The sequence below is a fragment of the Nomia melanderi genome, chromosome 1, assembly GCF_051020985.1.
Source record: "Nomia melanderi isolate GNS246 chromosome 1, iyNomMela1, whole genome shotgun sequence".
NCBI lineage: Eukaryota > Metazoa > Arthropoda > Insecta > Hymenoptera > Halictidae > Nomia > Nomia melanderi.
In genome coordinates, this window is record NC_134999.1 from 22,280,316 (window position 1) to 22,297,055 (window position 16,740).

Consider the following 16,740-nt stretch of genomic DNA (forward strand, 5'->3'; position numbering starts at 1 on the left):
TGACAGTCTACGGTTTCAGTATTTTATTGCATATTTTCCCAACGTACAAACAGTTCTGCTGCATCCCGCAGCAGTCCTTCAGAGATTCTTCAATAATGGAACGTCTGGTTTTTGTAAGTGTACGTCTGAACCAAAAAACAGATACATTTTACGTATAACTCTCTCAATTTTTTCATAATTCCACATCCGTTAAAAGTTAATAAATGTGGAGAAACTCAAGGTGATACGAGTACAGTAACTGCAGAAATATTAATTTTTTAATTTGAGAGAAGATTCATTGAATCGATTACCTAATTATTGATATTTGAAAGTCTGAAAGTCCTGAGAAATGGTAATTTGATTCGAGAACTTGTCAATTCATTTGAGAAAATCTTGAGATGTCAAAGATCTCAAAGTCAAAAAATGATTATTGTACTATACCTCCTTTTACTAGATATGATAATGACTCTAGAACTAAATTATGGTTCCGTACTGATGTTGGTTCCTAAAAAAGATTTCAGATAAGAAACTATGCTAGATCTATCCAACATACTCAACGATAGATAGACATGAAAAGAATATGTTTTTATCAGGGTAGAGATTTTGGTAATGTGATAATCCCAAATAGAGAAATGCGAATAAATTAAGGGAACAATATACTTAAATCTGAAAAACTGATGTGATGTACGGTCAGACTGAAAAACTTTTCGAAGTAAATAAGGGAATATGAGTGATAGAGTTGGAAGAAGTTTCGAAGGTACTGAAATTATACGCATAGTGTCCAAAGTGTTAAACCTAGCTTAAAGGCAAAGGTGTTGACGCAGACAGCAATCTCCTTGGTCCCATGGTTAATGTTGGTACACGGACAGTTATGAGACAGCCTTGTCCACCTTCGTTGTGATGCTTAGAAGGCGTACCCTTTTAACGAAGAACAACTTAAGTAAGTACATATATATTTCTTCAATAATTTCCTTAATTTAAATTTACTATCTGATATTTAGTTAAATCAATGCTCCGTAAAAATAAAATTTTATATTATCTTCATTTAAGTAACATCTGTTTTGAAAATTTTATTAAAACTAACTTTACTGATAACAATTTTTTCTTCAGTGAAGTTAATCCTTTATTTGATATGAAACTTTTAATTAAATATATCTGCTGAACAGTTGGAATGTTAGATTAATGTTATTTAAATGATTTGTCGTTAAATAACATTTTCTTAATTCAATTTGAGTTAAATATAAAATTTTATTTAAATAATAATCTTCGTTACACTAAAATTATCGATTAATTTAATTTAGATGTAACATAAAACTTTTAATTAAATACATCCCCTATAAAATTATGGCAATGGTGACAATATAATATATTAAATTAATTTATACAATAAAAAAATTAACTTTATACATTCATTACAGTATATAAGAGTCATTTTTGTTAACAACAGCATTACTCGTAGCTATTAAATAAATGCTAGAAAGAATCTGTGCTCGCCTTCGAAGTTCTTTCTGGTGTGTATATGAAATTTCTTACACGCATACTTCCATTAACGATAAGCAACACTGTTTACAATATTTTCATAGCTCATAATATATAACATTCTCATATTATGAACAATTATTCACAATATAACATGTACTAAACATCAACGATCAAGATGCAACATACTTACGCTCTAATTGATTAACAATTTCATTAAGTCATATTAGAAAAATGGGCAACGTTAGAAAAAGTAATGGAATGTGTTATTAAAAATAGCTTCTTCGCCAGTCATTTATCTGTGCTTTTAGTCTTCCTCCAGTTTTCTTAACAGAATTATAAATATTTCATTGCATGTCATTGTATAAGTATCATTATAAGCGTATTAACATTACCGAGGAGTGAAAGTTCAACTTCACAGAGTAACAATTCTTTACATTATCATTATTCCAAACATTGGAATGGTCATTGTTTCAAAAGTTAGTTAAACTCCATTCACTCTTGTATTTCAAAAGCTTTGTCGTCCAGCCATGGGCGAAATATTGGCAGAGTTGACGGGTAGTGTGCTCCTCTTTTCGATGGGGCAGTTCCTGCTGGTGCGCCTTCTTGTCTCAAAGGGTACGTAGCCAGGACAATCGGTATTTGCAACTTGATTTCCTTATCCAAACTCTTTGGGCTTATTACAAACTGTAAGAATGAAATATTTGTCTCAAATATGCAATGTACTTTTAGATCACTTGAGGTTAGGTTAGGGGATTCAGATGATCAGTCACTTTTCATTTTTTTCTTAATTAATTTTCTGTTAGTTTGATTTCATAATTTCTGATATTTTTGGTCACTACTTTGCTATTTGTCAATCAGTTAAGTTAACCTAAACATACATCATTAATTTCTATACTGTTCTATTGGACATCAAGTCATCTTCCAACTGTAGGTAGTTACATGATGTAGATTACTAGTTCTTTGTTTAACTTTTATTTAACCTTTGAAGACCTTTGTGACTTCTAAATGTTTAATAAATGGTTTGATTGTTAGTTGAATGGCGTTAAATTGGTTTTTCTACGTACGCACTTATAAGTCGTAGAATATGTACAATTCCTAGCATAAGATTAACAAATATGTCAATGTAAATGGACCGGAAAGGTTTAGTGTGCTTACGTTTAATAAAAATAGAAAATTAGTCATGCTGTGCGAGCTTGTAATTATTAATTGAATTAACTGTTACAGGATGAAGGTTTTTACTTACGTAAACATGATAAAGAACATTGATGAGGTGACACCCCCGTAGATTGGTGGGTGGTAATGGAGGAACATACATTTGCTCGTTCAACCATTCCTCACCCTCACCAGGTCGAATTTTCCCCCTGGAAACACTCGCCAACTCTCGTGTCTCACTTGCAAGCACTTTACCTCTGCACAGGTACTGTATTGTTTCGGTCAGGGATGCTTTAGTCGACTTCATAGTCACCTGTGGAATAGTTTCCGTTGAATACGTAGTATGTGACTGTTTGGGGAATCGTAAGAACAAGTGTGTTTTAACAAATATAGAAAATATACTTGATTAAAGTTAAATGATTAATTAAAATGATGTAATCTGGTGGATCGCTTGCAAAATCTCACTTTATGTGTAAAAAATAAGTATTATAAATTATTATTATTTTTTTTTAATAACAAAGGAAAATGGTATGGAAAATAAATAAAGATGTTTAATAACATAAATAGCTAGATAATAGTGTAACATGACTACTGTGACGTCATCAAATCATTAATAATTTAAATTTATATTAAGTATAAATAAAATTAAATATTATAGTATAAACATAAATAGTATAAATAGAATAAAATGAATTACATAATATAAATTAAATAATAATGTTATTATTATTATGTTACGTTATAATAAATAATAATGTTATTATTATACGTTATTATAATAAATAATAATGTTATTATTATACGTTATTATAATAAATAATAATGTTATTATTATACGTTATTATAATAAATAATAATGTTATTATTATACGTTATTATAATAAATAATAACGTTATTATTAAAATGTTAATATCATTTAAAATTCTTATGGCAGTCAACGCGTCAACACTTTCTTACATAGTGACACCAGTCTGATCATCTGAAAATTCCACAGAAAATTTCCTGTCCCCTTAATTTTGCACAGCACTGTATCATCCGTTTGCACTTGCCGGCCAGTCGGAGAAATGTCCACGTTTTAAAAGAGACGCGAGGGTATCGTGTTGTCGCCTCGGCCCTGTCTCCACGTCGGATACTCTTTCGGTTAACCATCGAATCGTAATACGATACACACCTTGCTCCGATTGCTGACGGTCGCAGAAATGCCAATAGTTTCGCCGGGAACGTATCCGCCTCGGTCGAGGCTCACCCTGCAGAACACCGGGCCCCCGGAGACACAGGAGACGCCGACCCGTTGCTCGATCTCTTGCCGCGCCGGTTGCTGTTGAACACATTCACACGTATCGTGATTAAACGAGATTGCTTCTGTCGTTTATTGTTGTATTAGATATTTGTAATTTTGTATTAATCCAATGTTACTTTAATAGTATTATTAATATAATATTACATTAATATTAGTCTAATATTATTATTAATATATTAGTAATCTGTTACTTTAATATTAGTTTATTTATTATTACTTTAACATTACTTTATCACTATTATTATTATTAATATAATATTACTTTATTATTATTATTATTAATATAACATTACTTCAATATTATTATTAGTATAACATTAGTATAACAAGATCAAATTCAGTGTCGGTGAATTGCTGAGATTCTCCTGATTAAAATGAGCCCAAACACGATAAGAATCGGACAAGTTTTATCAATTTCATGGAAACGAGCCTTAGTTTCGCTAATTCATTAATTCGGTGAAACTAGTCCGATACCCTTCGTGTTTGTACTCATTTTAATCAGCACATTCTCAGCAATTCACTGACGATATGTTTGAGAAGGTAAAGTTAAAATTACTGCATCTGAAATTTTTTTTATTGCATGTTTGATTTTATCTTCTCAAATGTAGTACCAGTCAATTGCTGAGATCATTCTCATTAAAATGAATACCCACACGATGGCAATTTGACTAGTTTTTCGATTCGATGGAAACGTGCCTTTAGTTTCGTTAATTACGTAAAATGGGTAAAACTAGTGCGATTCCCATCGTGTTTGGACTCATTTTAATCAGCACAACCTCAGCAATCCATTATCACTGTGTATGAAAAGATAAAGTTACAATTACTGCAATTGAAATTTTTCCTAAGTTGTGAAATTTAAACGAGCATCACTGTGTATCTAATAAAAAAAAAATATTACAATACAAAACAATTGTTCCTTCCAATTACATTTCTGATAATATTATATATTATCTTATAATTCTATATTTTCAACTTTCCCATAAATTCATAAAAATTCACAATTTAATAAATAAAAAATTACAAAACGTTCTATTTCTACCAGGTCCATATTTGTTGTTCAACGAGTCATCGATACACTTTCAACGTTCCCATAAACCCATAAAAATTCGCGGTCTGATAATAAAAAATGGCAAAACGTTCTATTTCTGTCAGGTCCATATTTGTTGTTCAACGAGTCATCGATACTATTGGCTATCACTTGCTGGAGACCTCCCAATTACGCAACGCGAAGCGTGCGCAATGAATGTGACTACACAGTTGTAGCAACAATGCGGTCGCGTTCGGAGCTGAATGTCACATGCCTACGTAATAATTATCTTATGTTACACGTTATCGTGGTATGCACGTGTATCTCCGTGATGTCGTAAATGAGAACGCTCGGTCCTCTGCAGCTTGCGCTGCAAGTTTGTGTAAACAAATGGGACTTTCTTAACACTTTGACTGTTGCTTCATTATTTTTCATTGTTTTTCATGATGATGAATGAATGATGAATGAATGATGAATGAATGATGAATGAATGATGAAAAATGAATGATGAATGAATGATGAATCATTAACGAATGATTAATAATGAAAATATTATTTATCATAATTCATTCAGTATTATTTATCAATCATTCAATATTATAATTGTAATTATACCAGTAATTATGGTATATAATAACATATAGTATGTATACTAATGTAATAATATAACGATATATGTAGTGTATATTAGCTAACAATAATATAATAATCAGTTAATATATACAATAATATAATTATAATTATACAATTAATTAACCCTTTATATATATATATATATATATATATATATATATATATGTGCGTTATATTATTGTAGAACTATATTATTATTATTATATATACTATTATATATATAATAAATAATAATAATATAATATGTATAATATATATTACCATAATTAACACTAGACTCACTAAGCAATTAGACAAATTTTTCCAAATTTCTTTATAAAACTTCTGTGTATTTATCAACATTTCAATTGAATTATATTTCAGTGCAGGTATTACTAAGTCAGCTTCTTTAATCATTTCTTAAAGAAACATTCGTGCCTTTGCAGTAATTGTAAAAGAAGAAATTAGGAATTGGTCATATCGACCCACTTGGTGGTTCCAGTGTTAACAGTGCATCTACACTAATGATACTCATCAGAGAATGTACTGTAAGAGAGAATGTAAAAATGAAAGGTTTACAAAAAGAATGGTTTTACTTCTATTTCTGAGTTCTCGAGAAAAGAAAGCTCTTGTGAAATGCCACTCAGACACTGACATCATAATGTTATTGATAATATTAATCACTATTAATTATCAACATCAGTAATTATAATATTAATTTTATGTAGTGAATCACTGTTATTTATTAATTAATAATCGTTATAGATAATAAATAATCGTTATTATTAATTAATAATTGATCATAAAAAATAACAAATATCATTTATTATTCATTAATAATTAATTATAAAAAATAATGAATAATCGTTATTAATAATCAATTAATAATTAACCATCAAAAATAGTAAATAATCGGTATTTGTTATTAATCAACAATCAATCGTCAAAAACAATAAACATCATTTATTATCAATCAACAATCTATCCCCAAACATAATAAATAACCCTCAACTATTATTACCCAACAATCAATCGTCAAAAATAATAAACAATCGTACCATCAATCATAATCTCATTCATTAACATTATCAACAATACCAATCACTACTAACAACAATCGCAAAACACCACTATCTAACAAATCCCGGAACACTTCACAAAACCATATTTTCCCACAGAACCCAAAAACAGAAGTAAAATAAAACATTATTCTAAACAATTCAGTACACCCTAACAATAAAACAGCTGACACTGTACAATCGAGGACAGAACGAGGATGCCAGAATCGAAATTTCGACGAGGGAAGTGGATAAAACTGCATAATTACAGGGGTCACGGACCGTGATCGCTTTCTACGCAGGTCGGTGACCACAATCCAGAACTCGGTTACGCTGGAATGCACAGGGAATCCTCTTAATCGCATGCGAGAAAGAAAGCTGTGCGTGAAAAAAACGTGTTCTTTTCAGGGGATCTCCGAATTTCGTGTAGTCCGTTTTCTCGTTGAACGTTCGATAAGCATGAAATTATTCGATGCATTTGTAAACGTCAGTCTAGTTAGAGTGTAACTAAAATACGTGTTGCTGCGTTAATATCGGTCGAAACGTGCAGTATACTGGCGATTATAGTGATGCTCGGTTAAATTTTAAACTTCTGTGAAATTTAACCGAGCGGGATAACAAAGGATAGATACTTGGTTGGAATTGACTTGAGCATAGTTTGGCAAAACATAAGATGCATGTGTCGAACACAAGATTGCAATGAAGGAAATTTTAATTTCTAATTATTTTAACGTATGTTTTTGAGTGTACTTCCATTGAATTGCTGAGATCCTGCCGATTAAAATGAGTACCAACACGATGGGTATCGGATTAGTTTTACCGAATTAATGAATTAGCGAAACTAAAGGCTCGTTTCTATGAAATTGATGAAACTTGTCCGATTCACGTCGTGTTTGGGCTCATTTTAACGAGAAGAATCTCAATATTCTATCGATACTATGACCGAGAAGGCTAAACGTGCAACGAAGAAAATTTCGGTTGCAGTAATTTTAACTTAATCTTCTTAAATATAGTGACAGTGAATTGCTGATATTGTGCTGATTAAAATGAGTACAAACACGATGGGTATTGGATTAGTTTCACCGAATTAATGAATTAGCGAAATTAAAGGCTCGTTTCCATGAAATTGATAAAACTTATCCGATTCCTATCGTGTTTGGGCTCATTTTAATCGGGACAATCTCAGCAATTCAATGGTAATATATTTGAGAAGATAAGGTTGAATAAGGTATTAACACATGAAACGTAAAAATAAAACAATTCTGGCCCATAATTTATGCAAGATGTCCCTTTCTGTAATTTGCAAATAATATTGTCAATATTTTGTCAGAAAATAATGATTGCTTGTAATGAGAAACATTGCTAATATTTTGTTAAAAAATAATGATTGTTTGTAATGAAAAATATTGCTAATATTTCCTCAAAAAATAATGAATGTTTATAATTAGAAATACTGTCAATATTTCATTAAAAAATACGAATATTTATAATTATAAACATTATCAAATAATTAACCCTTTGCACCACCTGACTCTCGTTTCCCGCGGAATATTCCGCTTATGGACGCAAATGGGTTAACCACCTTCCATCGTTCCTTTTTCGCAGTTTCGTCACAGCTGCTTGCGTTTCGGATTCATCTAATTGCATAGTTGAGGTAGAAAGTGCAAGCTGAACGATTCATAACCGGCGTATAATCACTGGCATGACGGAGTGATGCACGAATGATGGTCGTGTAGGCAGGTATGTGGAGTACCCGCATAAATCATTGTGTACCTGACTTTGTTTAGACCTGCATGCTTTTTTACAGGAGCTTCACTTGAGGCGAATCATTTTATCTCGTTTTATCTCGTTTTATCTCGTTTTACACGATTCGTTTGGTTCGACGAGAAGTGGAACGAAATTGTACGATATTATGAGTGTTTTGTTGATGTTATGTTTTTTGAGGCAATTCCTTTTAATTAATTTACCTTTATGAGTAATAAATATTGATTAATAATTATTAACAGTATTAGTATTATATTTTTAGGGTAATTCTGTGTAATTATTTCCTCTTTACTAATTACTAAATAGTAATAAATAGTGATAGTGTTAATACTATAGTTTTAAGGTAATACCTTTTAATTAATTTATCTTTACTAATTACTAAATATTAATTCATAAATAGTAATAGTGTTAATATATTTTTAAGGTAATTACTTGTAACTAATTCCTGTTTACTAATAACTACATATTAATTAATAAATAGTAATAGTGTTAGTATTATATTTTTAATATAATTCTTTTTAATTAATTTGTCTTTATTGATATGTTCTAAATATCAATTTTATGTATCGTTCGTTGCATGTAACTTGGCATTTTAGTCTGATTGGTCAGACTCAAATAATAAAATGTATGCTCATCAAATCCAGGGCAAATATTTAATTTTATTGTTGATTATATAATCAGAGATTTTTCAAATTAAATTCCATAATTAATTATTCAATGCCACCTTTTAAAAATATTCTCTAAACTAAACATTGCAGACAGATATCACGAAAGGAACTTATGAAACAACCAGATAGTTCCAGACGCATCACTCCGTTCCAGTGGATAGGTTTAATTAGCTTTTCCTACCGTCGTAACGAACAGGGTATCGAGTACGAAAGAATCCTTGAGAATAATTTATTATCATTTTCACACGAAAGAAAGAGGACTGAACGGATGGTTCGATAAGATAATGTTCCCATATATCTGACAATGGGCCAGGAAGCGAATCTGATGTTCATTTCATTGAATAGCCAGGATGCAGGATGGATCAGCGTTTAACAGGAAATACATGCATTTCCTTCGGAAATGACCATGTAGTAGGGAAATATGACAAAAATAGATATATGTATATAGAATAGTAGATGAATGTAATAAAAATATATCTATATAGAATAATAGATAAATATAATAAAAATAGTAGATAAATATGACAAAAATAATGTATATAGAATAATAGGTAAATATAATAAAAATAATAGATAAATATAACACAATAAATAACAGATAAATATATCAGAAATAGTAGATAAGTACAATAAAAATAACAGATAAACATAACAAAATATATTAATAACTAGGATAGACGATCAAACTATTTAGAATGTTTTTTTATGCAAAAGATAGAAAAGCCTAATTCAGTTACTCAGGTGAATGGATATGGAAGTAGACAATGGATTGCTGAAGCTTTTCTGATTAAAATGAGTCCAAACACGACGTGAATCGGAGTAGTTTTACGATTTCGTGGAAACTAGCCTTTAGTTTCGTTAATTATACTAAATCGGTAAAACTAGTCCGATTCCCATCGTGTTTGGACTCGTTTCAATCAGCACAATCTCAGCAATCCACTGTCACTACATTCAAGAAGCTAACGTTAAAATAACTACAATTAAAATTCTCGTCATTACATATTTACATTTGAAGCGTGCGTCCCTCTAAAGTCACACGTCTCGACCCTCACTATATCGATTCTCTGCCTTCTCAGACTACACTCGGTCAGTATACTTTATTCGCTGTTACCAAATTCAGATCGCGCAAACCGAGATCGCGCGTAAAAACTACAGCGTAAATAGCGTCCCAACTTACCGCGTAAAAAAGAGGCTCGCGTGAAAGAGGTCCGCGTAAAAAGAGGCTCTCGTAAATAGTGTTCCAATTTTCCGCGTAAAAAGAGGTTCACGTAAGAAAGTTCGCAGAAATAGTGTCCCAATTTCCTGCGTAAAAAGAGGTCCCCGTAAAAAAGTTCGCATAGTGTCCCAATTTTCCGCGTAAAAGGAGGCCCGCGTAAAAAGAGATCCGGGTAAAAGGAGGCCCGCGTAAATAGTGTCCCAACTTACCTCTCCGTAAAAAGGAGGCTCGCGTGAAAGGTCCGCGTAAAAAGAGGGTCAGGTGTATCTTCAATTAGTTTCATATAGTTCAATTCAGCGTTTCCATAATTCCAATACAGGGTTAACGAATAAAGTGTTAATGAGAGAAGAAAACCACTCACCGCCAGGATCGGCGGCTCCAGGTTCAGGTCGATGGGGTTCATCACAATGAACACCTGCTGGTTCTTGTGGGTCAGGCCGCCGGGCTCGCGGAGCGCCGCCTTGCAGTAGTATTGCACCCATCCGTGCTTGCCGAGGAAAGTGGAGGGCAGGCCGAGGGGCAGGCCTAATTTGAATGGAAAGCTGTGGATCCCCGGGGACAGCAGCGACGGTCCTTCTCCTGGCGGGCCGGTGTCATCGAACGGAAAACAAAGAACAGTTTCGGCATTGTTATGCCGCGCGTGAGCCACAGGTGCGGCGATTGTATGACGGAAAAATGTATATTCGAGAGAGGAGACCGTTCGACTCGGTCGATTTGAATACGCATGCGTCGCGCATTCCGACGCTTTCCGTACGTGCACGGTTTTGAAGGTTATGTGCGGAAATGGGACGAGCCTAGGGTGAGGATTTGTTGTGTGTTATTGTGTATCGGTGGACAATCTATTTTTATTATTTATTTATTTTGCTAATATATATGTGTGTAATATTTATTAATTATTTGAGACTTGATAAATTAAAAATCAAAATATTTGTATACTCATGAAATTACCGGATTATAAATAAATTTATTTGATAATCATAGTTACCAATATATTTTTTGTAAAAATCCCTATTTATTTAAACTATTTGCTAATAAATTTATTTTAATTTACGCAAGGGCAGTATTTTGTATAAAATTCCTATTTATTTAAAATATTTTCTAACAAATTTATTTGATAATCATAATTATCAATAATATATTTTTTATAAAATCCCTAATTATTTAAAATATTTCTAATAAATTTATTTTAATTTGCATAAGGCAAGTATCTTTCATAAAAACCCTATTTATTTAAAATAGTTTCTAATAAATTCATTTTAATTAACACAAATTATTATAGCAATTATTATAGCATAGATTGTAATGATATAAGAGGAAAATTGAAAGGACTGTGACTGCAGGTGTTTGTTATTAAGCCATTTGCACTATTAGTATGTAAATATCCAGGTATATACGTTGTTAAGGTAAATTGTTAATAAATAGTCGGTTAGTATTAGTAAATTGTTATATTAGTAAATTATTATATTATCATATAATATATTACAAATACATATTATTATATTACTAAATTATTATATTACTATATTATTGTATACCTAAATTGTTATATCACTAAATTGTTATACCACCAAATTGTTACACCACTAAATTATTGTATTACTAAATTATTATATGCCTAAATTGTTATATCACTAAATTATTATATGCCTAAATTGTTATATTACTAAATTATTATATTACTGAGTTATTATATTCCTAAATTGTTATATCACTAAATTGTTATACTACCAAATTGTTATACCACCAAATTATTATATATCTAAATTATTATATGCCTAAATTGTTATATCACTAAATTATTATATTACTAAATTATTACATCATTAAGTTATTATATTACTAAATTATTATATGCCTAAATTGTTATACTACCAAATTGTTATACCACCAAATTGTTATACCACCACATTGTTATACTACCAAATTGTTATATTGCTAAATTATTATATTACTAACTTATTATATTACTATATTACTAAATTATTATATTATCATCTTCTTATCATTATTATTATTATTATTAGTTGTTATTAATACTATTGTTATTACAATTTCTCTCCACCACACCCCCAAACCATTCCACCACAAACCCACTCACTCACATCCACTCAACCATCCAAATCTACCAAACTACCAACACCCATCATTCCATTGTATTACATAATACAAATATATTAAAGTCACCCTCACCTAAACTACCCCTTATCGACAGAGTCCTGTCATAAGAAATAAATCTATTGTAACCATTTCTCATTGTCAATATTTTGTTAGGAAATACTGAATGTCTGCAATGAGAAATATTGTCAATATTTTGTAAGAAAATAATGAATGTTTATAACTGGAAATATTGTCAATATTTTGTTAGGAAGTAATGAATGTTTATAATTGGAAATATTGTCAATATTTATTTAGAAAATAATGAATATTTATAATTGGAAATATTGTCAATATTTTGCTAGAAAATAATGAATGTTTATAACTGGAAATATTGTCAATATTTTATCAGAAAATAATGAATGTTTGCAATAAGAAATATTGTGAATATTTTGTTAGGAAATACTGAATGTTTGCAATGAAAAATATTGTTAATATTTTGTTAAGAAATAATGATTGTTCGCAATGAGAAACATTGTCAATATTTTATTAGAAAATAATGATGGTTTGGAATGAGAAATATTGTCAATATTTTGTCAGAAAATAATCAATATTTGCAATGATAAACATCATCATCCTATCACTTACAAAACTACTCCTATCGACAGAGTCCCTTCACAATAAATAAATCTACCCCATCCACTTCTCCATAACCGACACCACCAAATGCACCATAATTTCCATTACCTGGCTCCCCCAGCAGTCTCATACGAAAATCTATGTAGTTCTCCTTGTCGTAGACCCTCTCGGCGCGCTGGCTGCGCACGCGCACCACTCCCTCGCCGATCACATGGAAATGCAGCCCTGAAACGCTGCGACATACGAAATACAACATTGAAATTAATAGAATGGTAAAATAACATTGAAATTAAAATAAATACTAAAATAACATTGAAATGGAAACAAATGCTAAAATAACATTGAAATGAAACAAATATTATAATATTGAAATGAAACACATATCATAATATTGAAATTAAAATGAATACTAAAATAACATTGAAATGAAAACGAATATTATAACATTGAAATTTATAAGACGTAATCATGAATTTCATTCTATATAACCTTAAATTTTAACATTATTGTTATTGTTATTATTTGTTAATTACAGTAAGTTGGTAAAATTAGTTCGATTCCCATCGTGTTTGGACTCACTTTAATCAGGACAATCTCAGCAATTCACTGGCACTATCTTTGGGAAGATAAGATTAAAATTACTGCAATTGAAATTTTCTTCACTACATGTTTAACCTTACCTTCTCAATCGTAGTACCAGTGAAATGTCGAGATTCTTCTGATTAAAATGAGCCCAAACACGACGTAAATCGGACTAGCTTTTCGATTTCATGAAAACGAGCCTTTACTTTCGTCAGTTACATCAATTCCGTAAACCTAGTTCGATTCGCATCGCGTTTGGACTCATTTTAATCAGAAAAATTTCTGAAATCCATCGGTACTGTAATTTAGAAGGTAAGGTTAAAATTACTGCCATTGAAATTTTCATCGTTGCGCGTTCAACGTTACCTTCTTAATCATGATACCGATAGAATGTTGAGATTCTCCTGATTAAAATGAGTATAAACACGATGGGAATCGGACTAGTTTTACAATTTCATGGGAACGAGCCTTTAGTTTCGTCAATTACATTAAATCAGTCAAATTAGTCCGATTCCTATCGTGTTTGGACTCATTTTAATCAGGACAATCTCAACAATTCACTGACACTGTGTATGAAAAAGTAAAGTTAAAATTACTGCAACCGAAATTTTCTTTATTGCATATTTAATCTTACCTTTCATAACCTAAACATTGCGTGTTTTATCTTAATCTTTCTCAAATATAGCGCTAGTGAATTGCTGACATTATGCTGATTAAAATCCATTTAAATATAATTTAAAAATGTAATGACTTATATATGATTTAAATATAATTTAACAATAGAATAAACCATATAACATTTAAATATAATTGAAAAATATAATAAAGTATATACAATTAATATATAATTTAAAAATATAATAAATTATACACGATTCAAACATAATTAAAAAACATTATAAATCGCATACAATTTTATAATTTCACTTATTTCCCGAGACCTCCACGAGATCCCCAAATGCATAAAACTCTGCAGTCCAACACCTAATTAATTCCGATAGAGTGAAAACACATTTTCAGCGGTTTCAATTGAGCAACAGCAGAGGCGTAGTTATGGTTACGCATTACAAGCGTATGACACAAGAGGCATTAAAAATACAAATCGCCTAACAACTTTTCATTTGCTTCTGCGATCATCTACGATCCACAGTCGCGCATCGGATCGTGAAAGTGACCCGCCTACAATCGAACTAAATACGATTCGAATGATTCCAATGAAATCTGATGAATTTAGTTGTGAATTTTGTTAAAAAATTGTTAAATTTAATTTTAGGTCCTGGTAAAAATTCTATTTGAAAAATTGTTAACATTAATTTTATATTTTGGTAAAAATTTGTTGTTCAGTAACACAAAAATAAATATATTTAAAAATTATTAACGTTAATTTTACATTCCGAGGAAAATTCGTTATTCACTAACAAAAATAACTGTATTTACAAATTATTGAAATTAATTTTACGTTCCGGCAAAAATTTGTTATGGACGTTATTTGCTAACAAAAATAAGTAATTAAAATAAAATTCTTAAAAATAAAAAATCCACTGACACTGAACAATGTTGTATCTATAAAATTATTTATTCTAACCTGTATCAAAATAACAATAACCCAAAGACTTCCATATTTTGTTTTATTTAAAAACATTAACACAATATTCTTAAAAATTAACACGTAATTCCTAACTAAAAATCAAAATAAAAAACCCACTGACACTGAACCATCTTGTATCTATAAAATTATTTATTCTAACCTGTATCATAATAACAATAATCTCGACTACCATGTTTTATTTAATTTAAAAATATTAACAATTAACACGTAATTTCTAAGTAAAAATAAAAGTCCTATTGGCAGTGAAACTTCCCATACCCACAAAACGATAAATCCCAACCGTCATAATAACAATAACCTATCCCACCATCTCCTAACACAAACCCAACAATCACATTCTACAAAAACTCCGAAGCCCACGAAACCCAATCGCTTAAAACCATCTCCCAAAAGCACTGCACACTCGAGTCCACTTACTAAGCCTCGTCGTCCAGCTCGATGATCACGCGTCCCGACAAGAAGTGGCCCGGGAAGTACAGGAGGTTCGTGTTGTCGAACAGTATCAGAAACTTGCTCAACTTTCGCGTCATGATTCCGTCTCACAGAGCACACGGTGCACAGTCACTCGCAACATTCACTTCCGAACGGCCGCGCGGTAACTGATTATGCGCGGAGTCGCCACAAGCACGCAATTTTTCCCGACGCACGCGAGGATCGTACGCTGGACTCGCAGCACGCCCATAACCTTGCACGCGTCCCCTCGTTGGAAAGCTGCTGCTGCTGCTGCTCGGTCGGCCGGGCTCGGGACACGTCTCTCGAGGCAGCGTCGCGGCGCGATCGCATCCTCGCCGCGCGCCGAAGGGACCGAGAAGGGACGAGGACGGACGAACGACTCGGCGCGGACCGAGTGCGCCGCGGGCGACGCAGCGAGCCTCTTCCTGCCCATTCTTGGTGCGCGCTCACTTTCGCTCCCCTGCAGCGCCGGCGCGCCGGCCAACCGGCGCGCGCCGCCCACTACGCGGCCAATCTAGCGGCCCGTTGCGGCTGCGTAACGCGAGGGTCTGAGGTTTGGGGAATTGCGAGTTTGAACTTGGGAAGTTGGGAGTGGGTTTGGAGGGGTTTGGAGGAGTTTGGAGGAGTTTGGGTTTTGGGGTTTGGTGAGGGTTTTGATGGTGGATATGTTTGTTAAGTGTTTGTGTTGTTTGGGAATAGTTTTGTATTTGTTTTTCTTATTTGGAAATATTTGACTTATTTGGGAATGTTTATTAAATATTTGTATTGTTTGGGAATATTTTTGTATTTTTTTTCCTTATTTGGAAATGTTTGTTAAATATTTGACTTGTCTGGAAATATTTACTAAATATTTATCTTATTTGAAAATATTTAAAAATTTATTTTTTATTTAAAGTTAACAATATTTTCGCATATCTATTATTCAGAAAACTTACTGCGACAATTAAAAATATTTTCTTTATTTGAAAATATTTCAAATCATTTGGTACTACATTTCAGAAAGTAAGATTGAAATGAATGAAATCAAAACGACGCCACACACGTGAAATAAACTCATGCGATGGAGAAAATTTCAATTACAATAATTTTAACAATATCCTCTCA

General features: G+C 31.8%; 1 protein-coding gene across 1 annotated transcript; it reads right to left on the reverse strand.

The window, feature by feature from the left end:
- Nucleotides 1-1,953: 1,953 nt before the first annotated feature.
- Vdup1 (arrestin family protein Vdup1) lies at nucleotides 1,954-16,079 on the reverse strand. The gene is made up of 6 exons (XM_031991853.2): nucleotides 15,601-16,079; nucleotides 13,101-13,225; nucleotides 10,621-10,838; nucleotides 3,786-3,932; nucleotides 2,705-2,926; nucleotides 1,954-2,145 (listed from the first exon to the last, which is right to left on the reverse strand). Exons 1-6 carry the CDS (start codon nucleotides 15,711-15,713, stop codon nucleotides 1,954-1,956), a joined length of 1,017 nt encoding a protein of 338 aa, XP_031847713.1. The 5' UTR covers nucleotides 15,714-16,079.
- Between the last annotated feature and the right edge of the window lie 661 nt (nucleotides 16,080-16,740).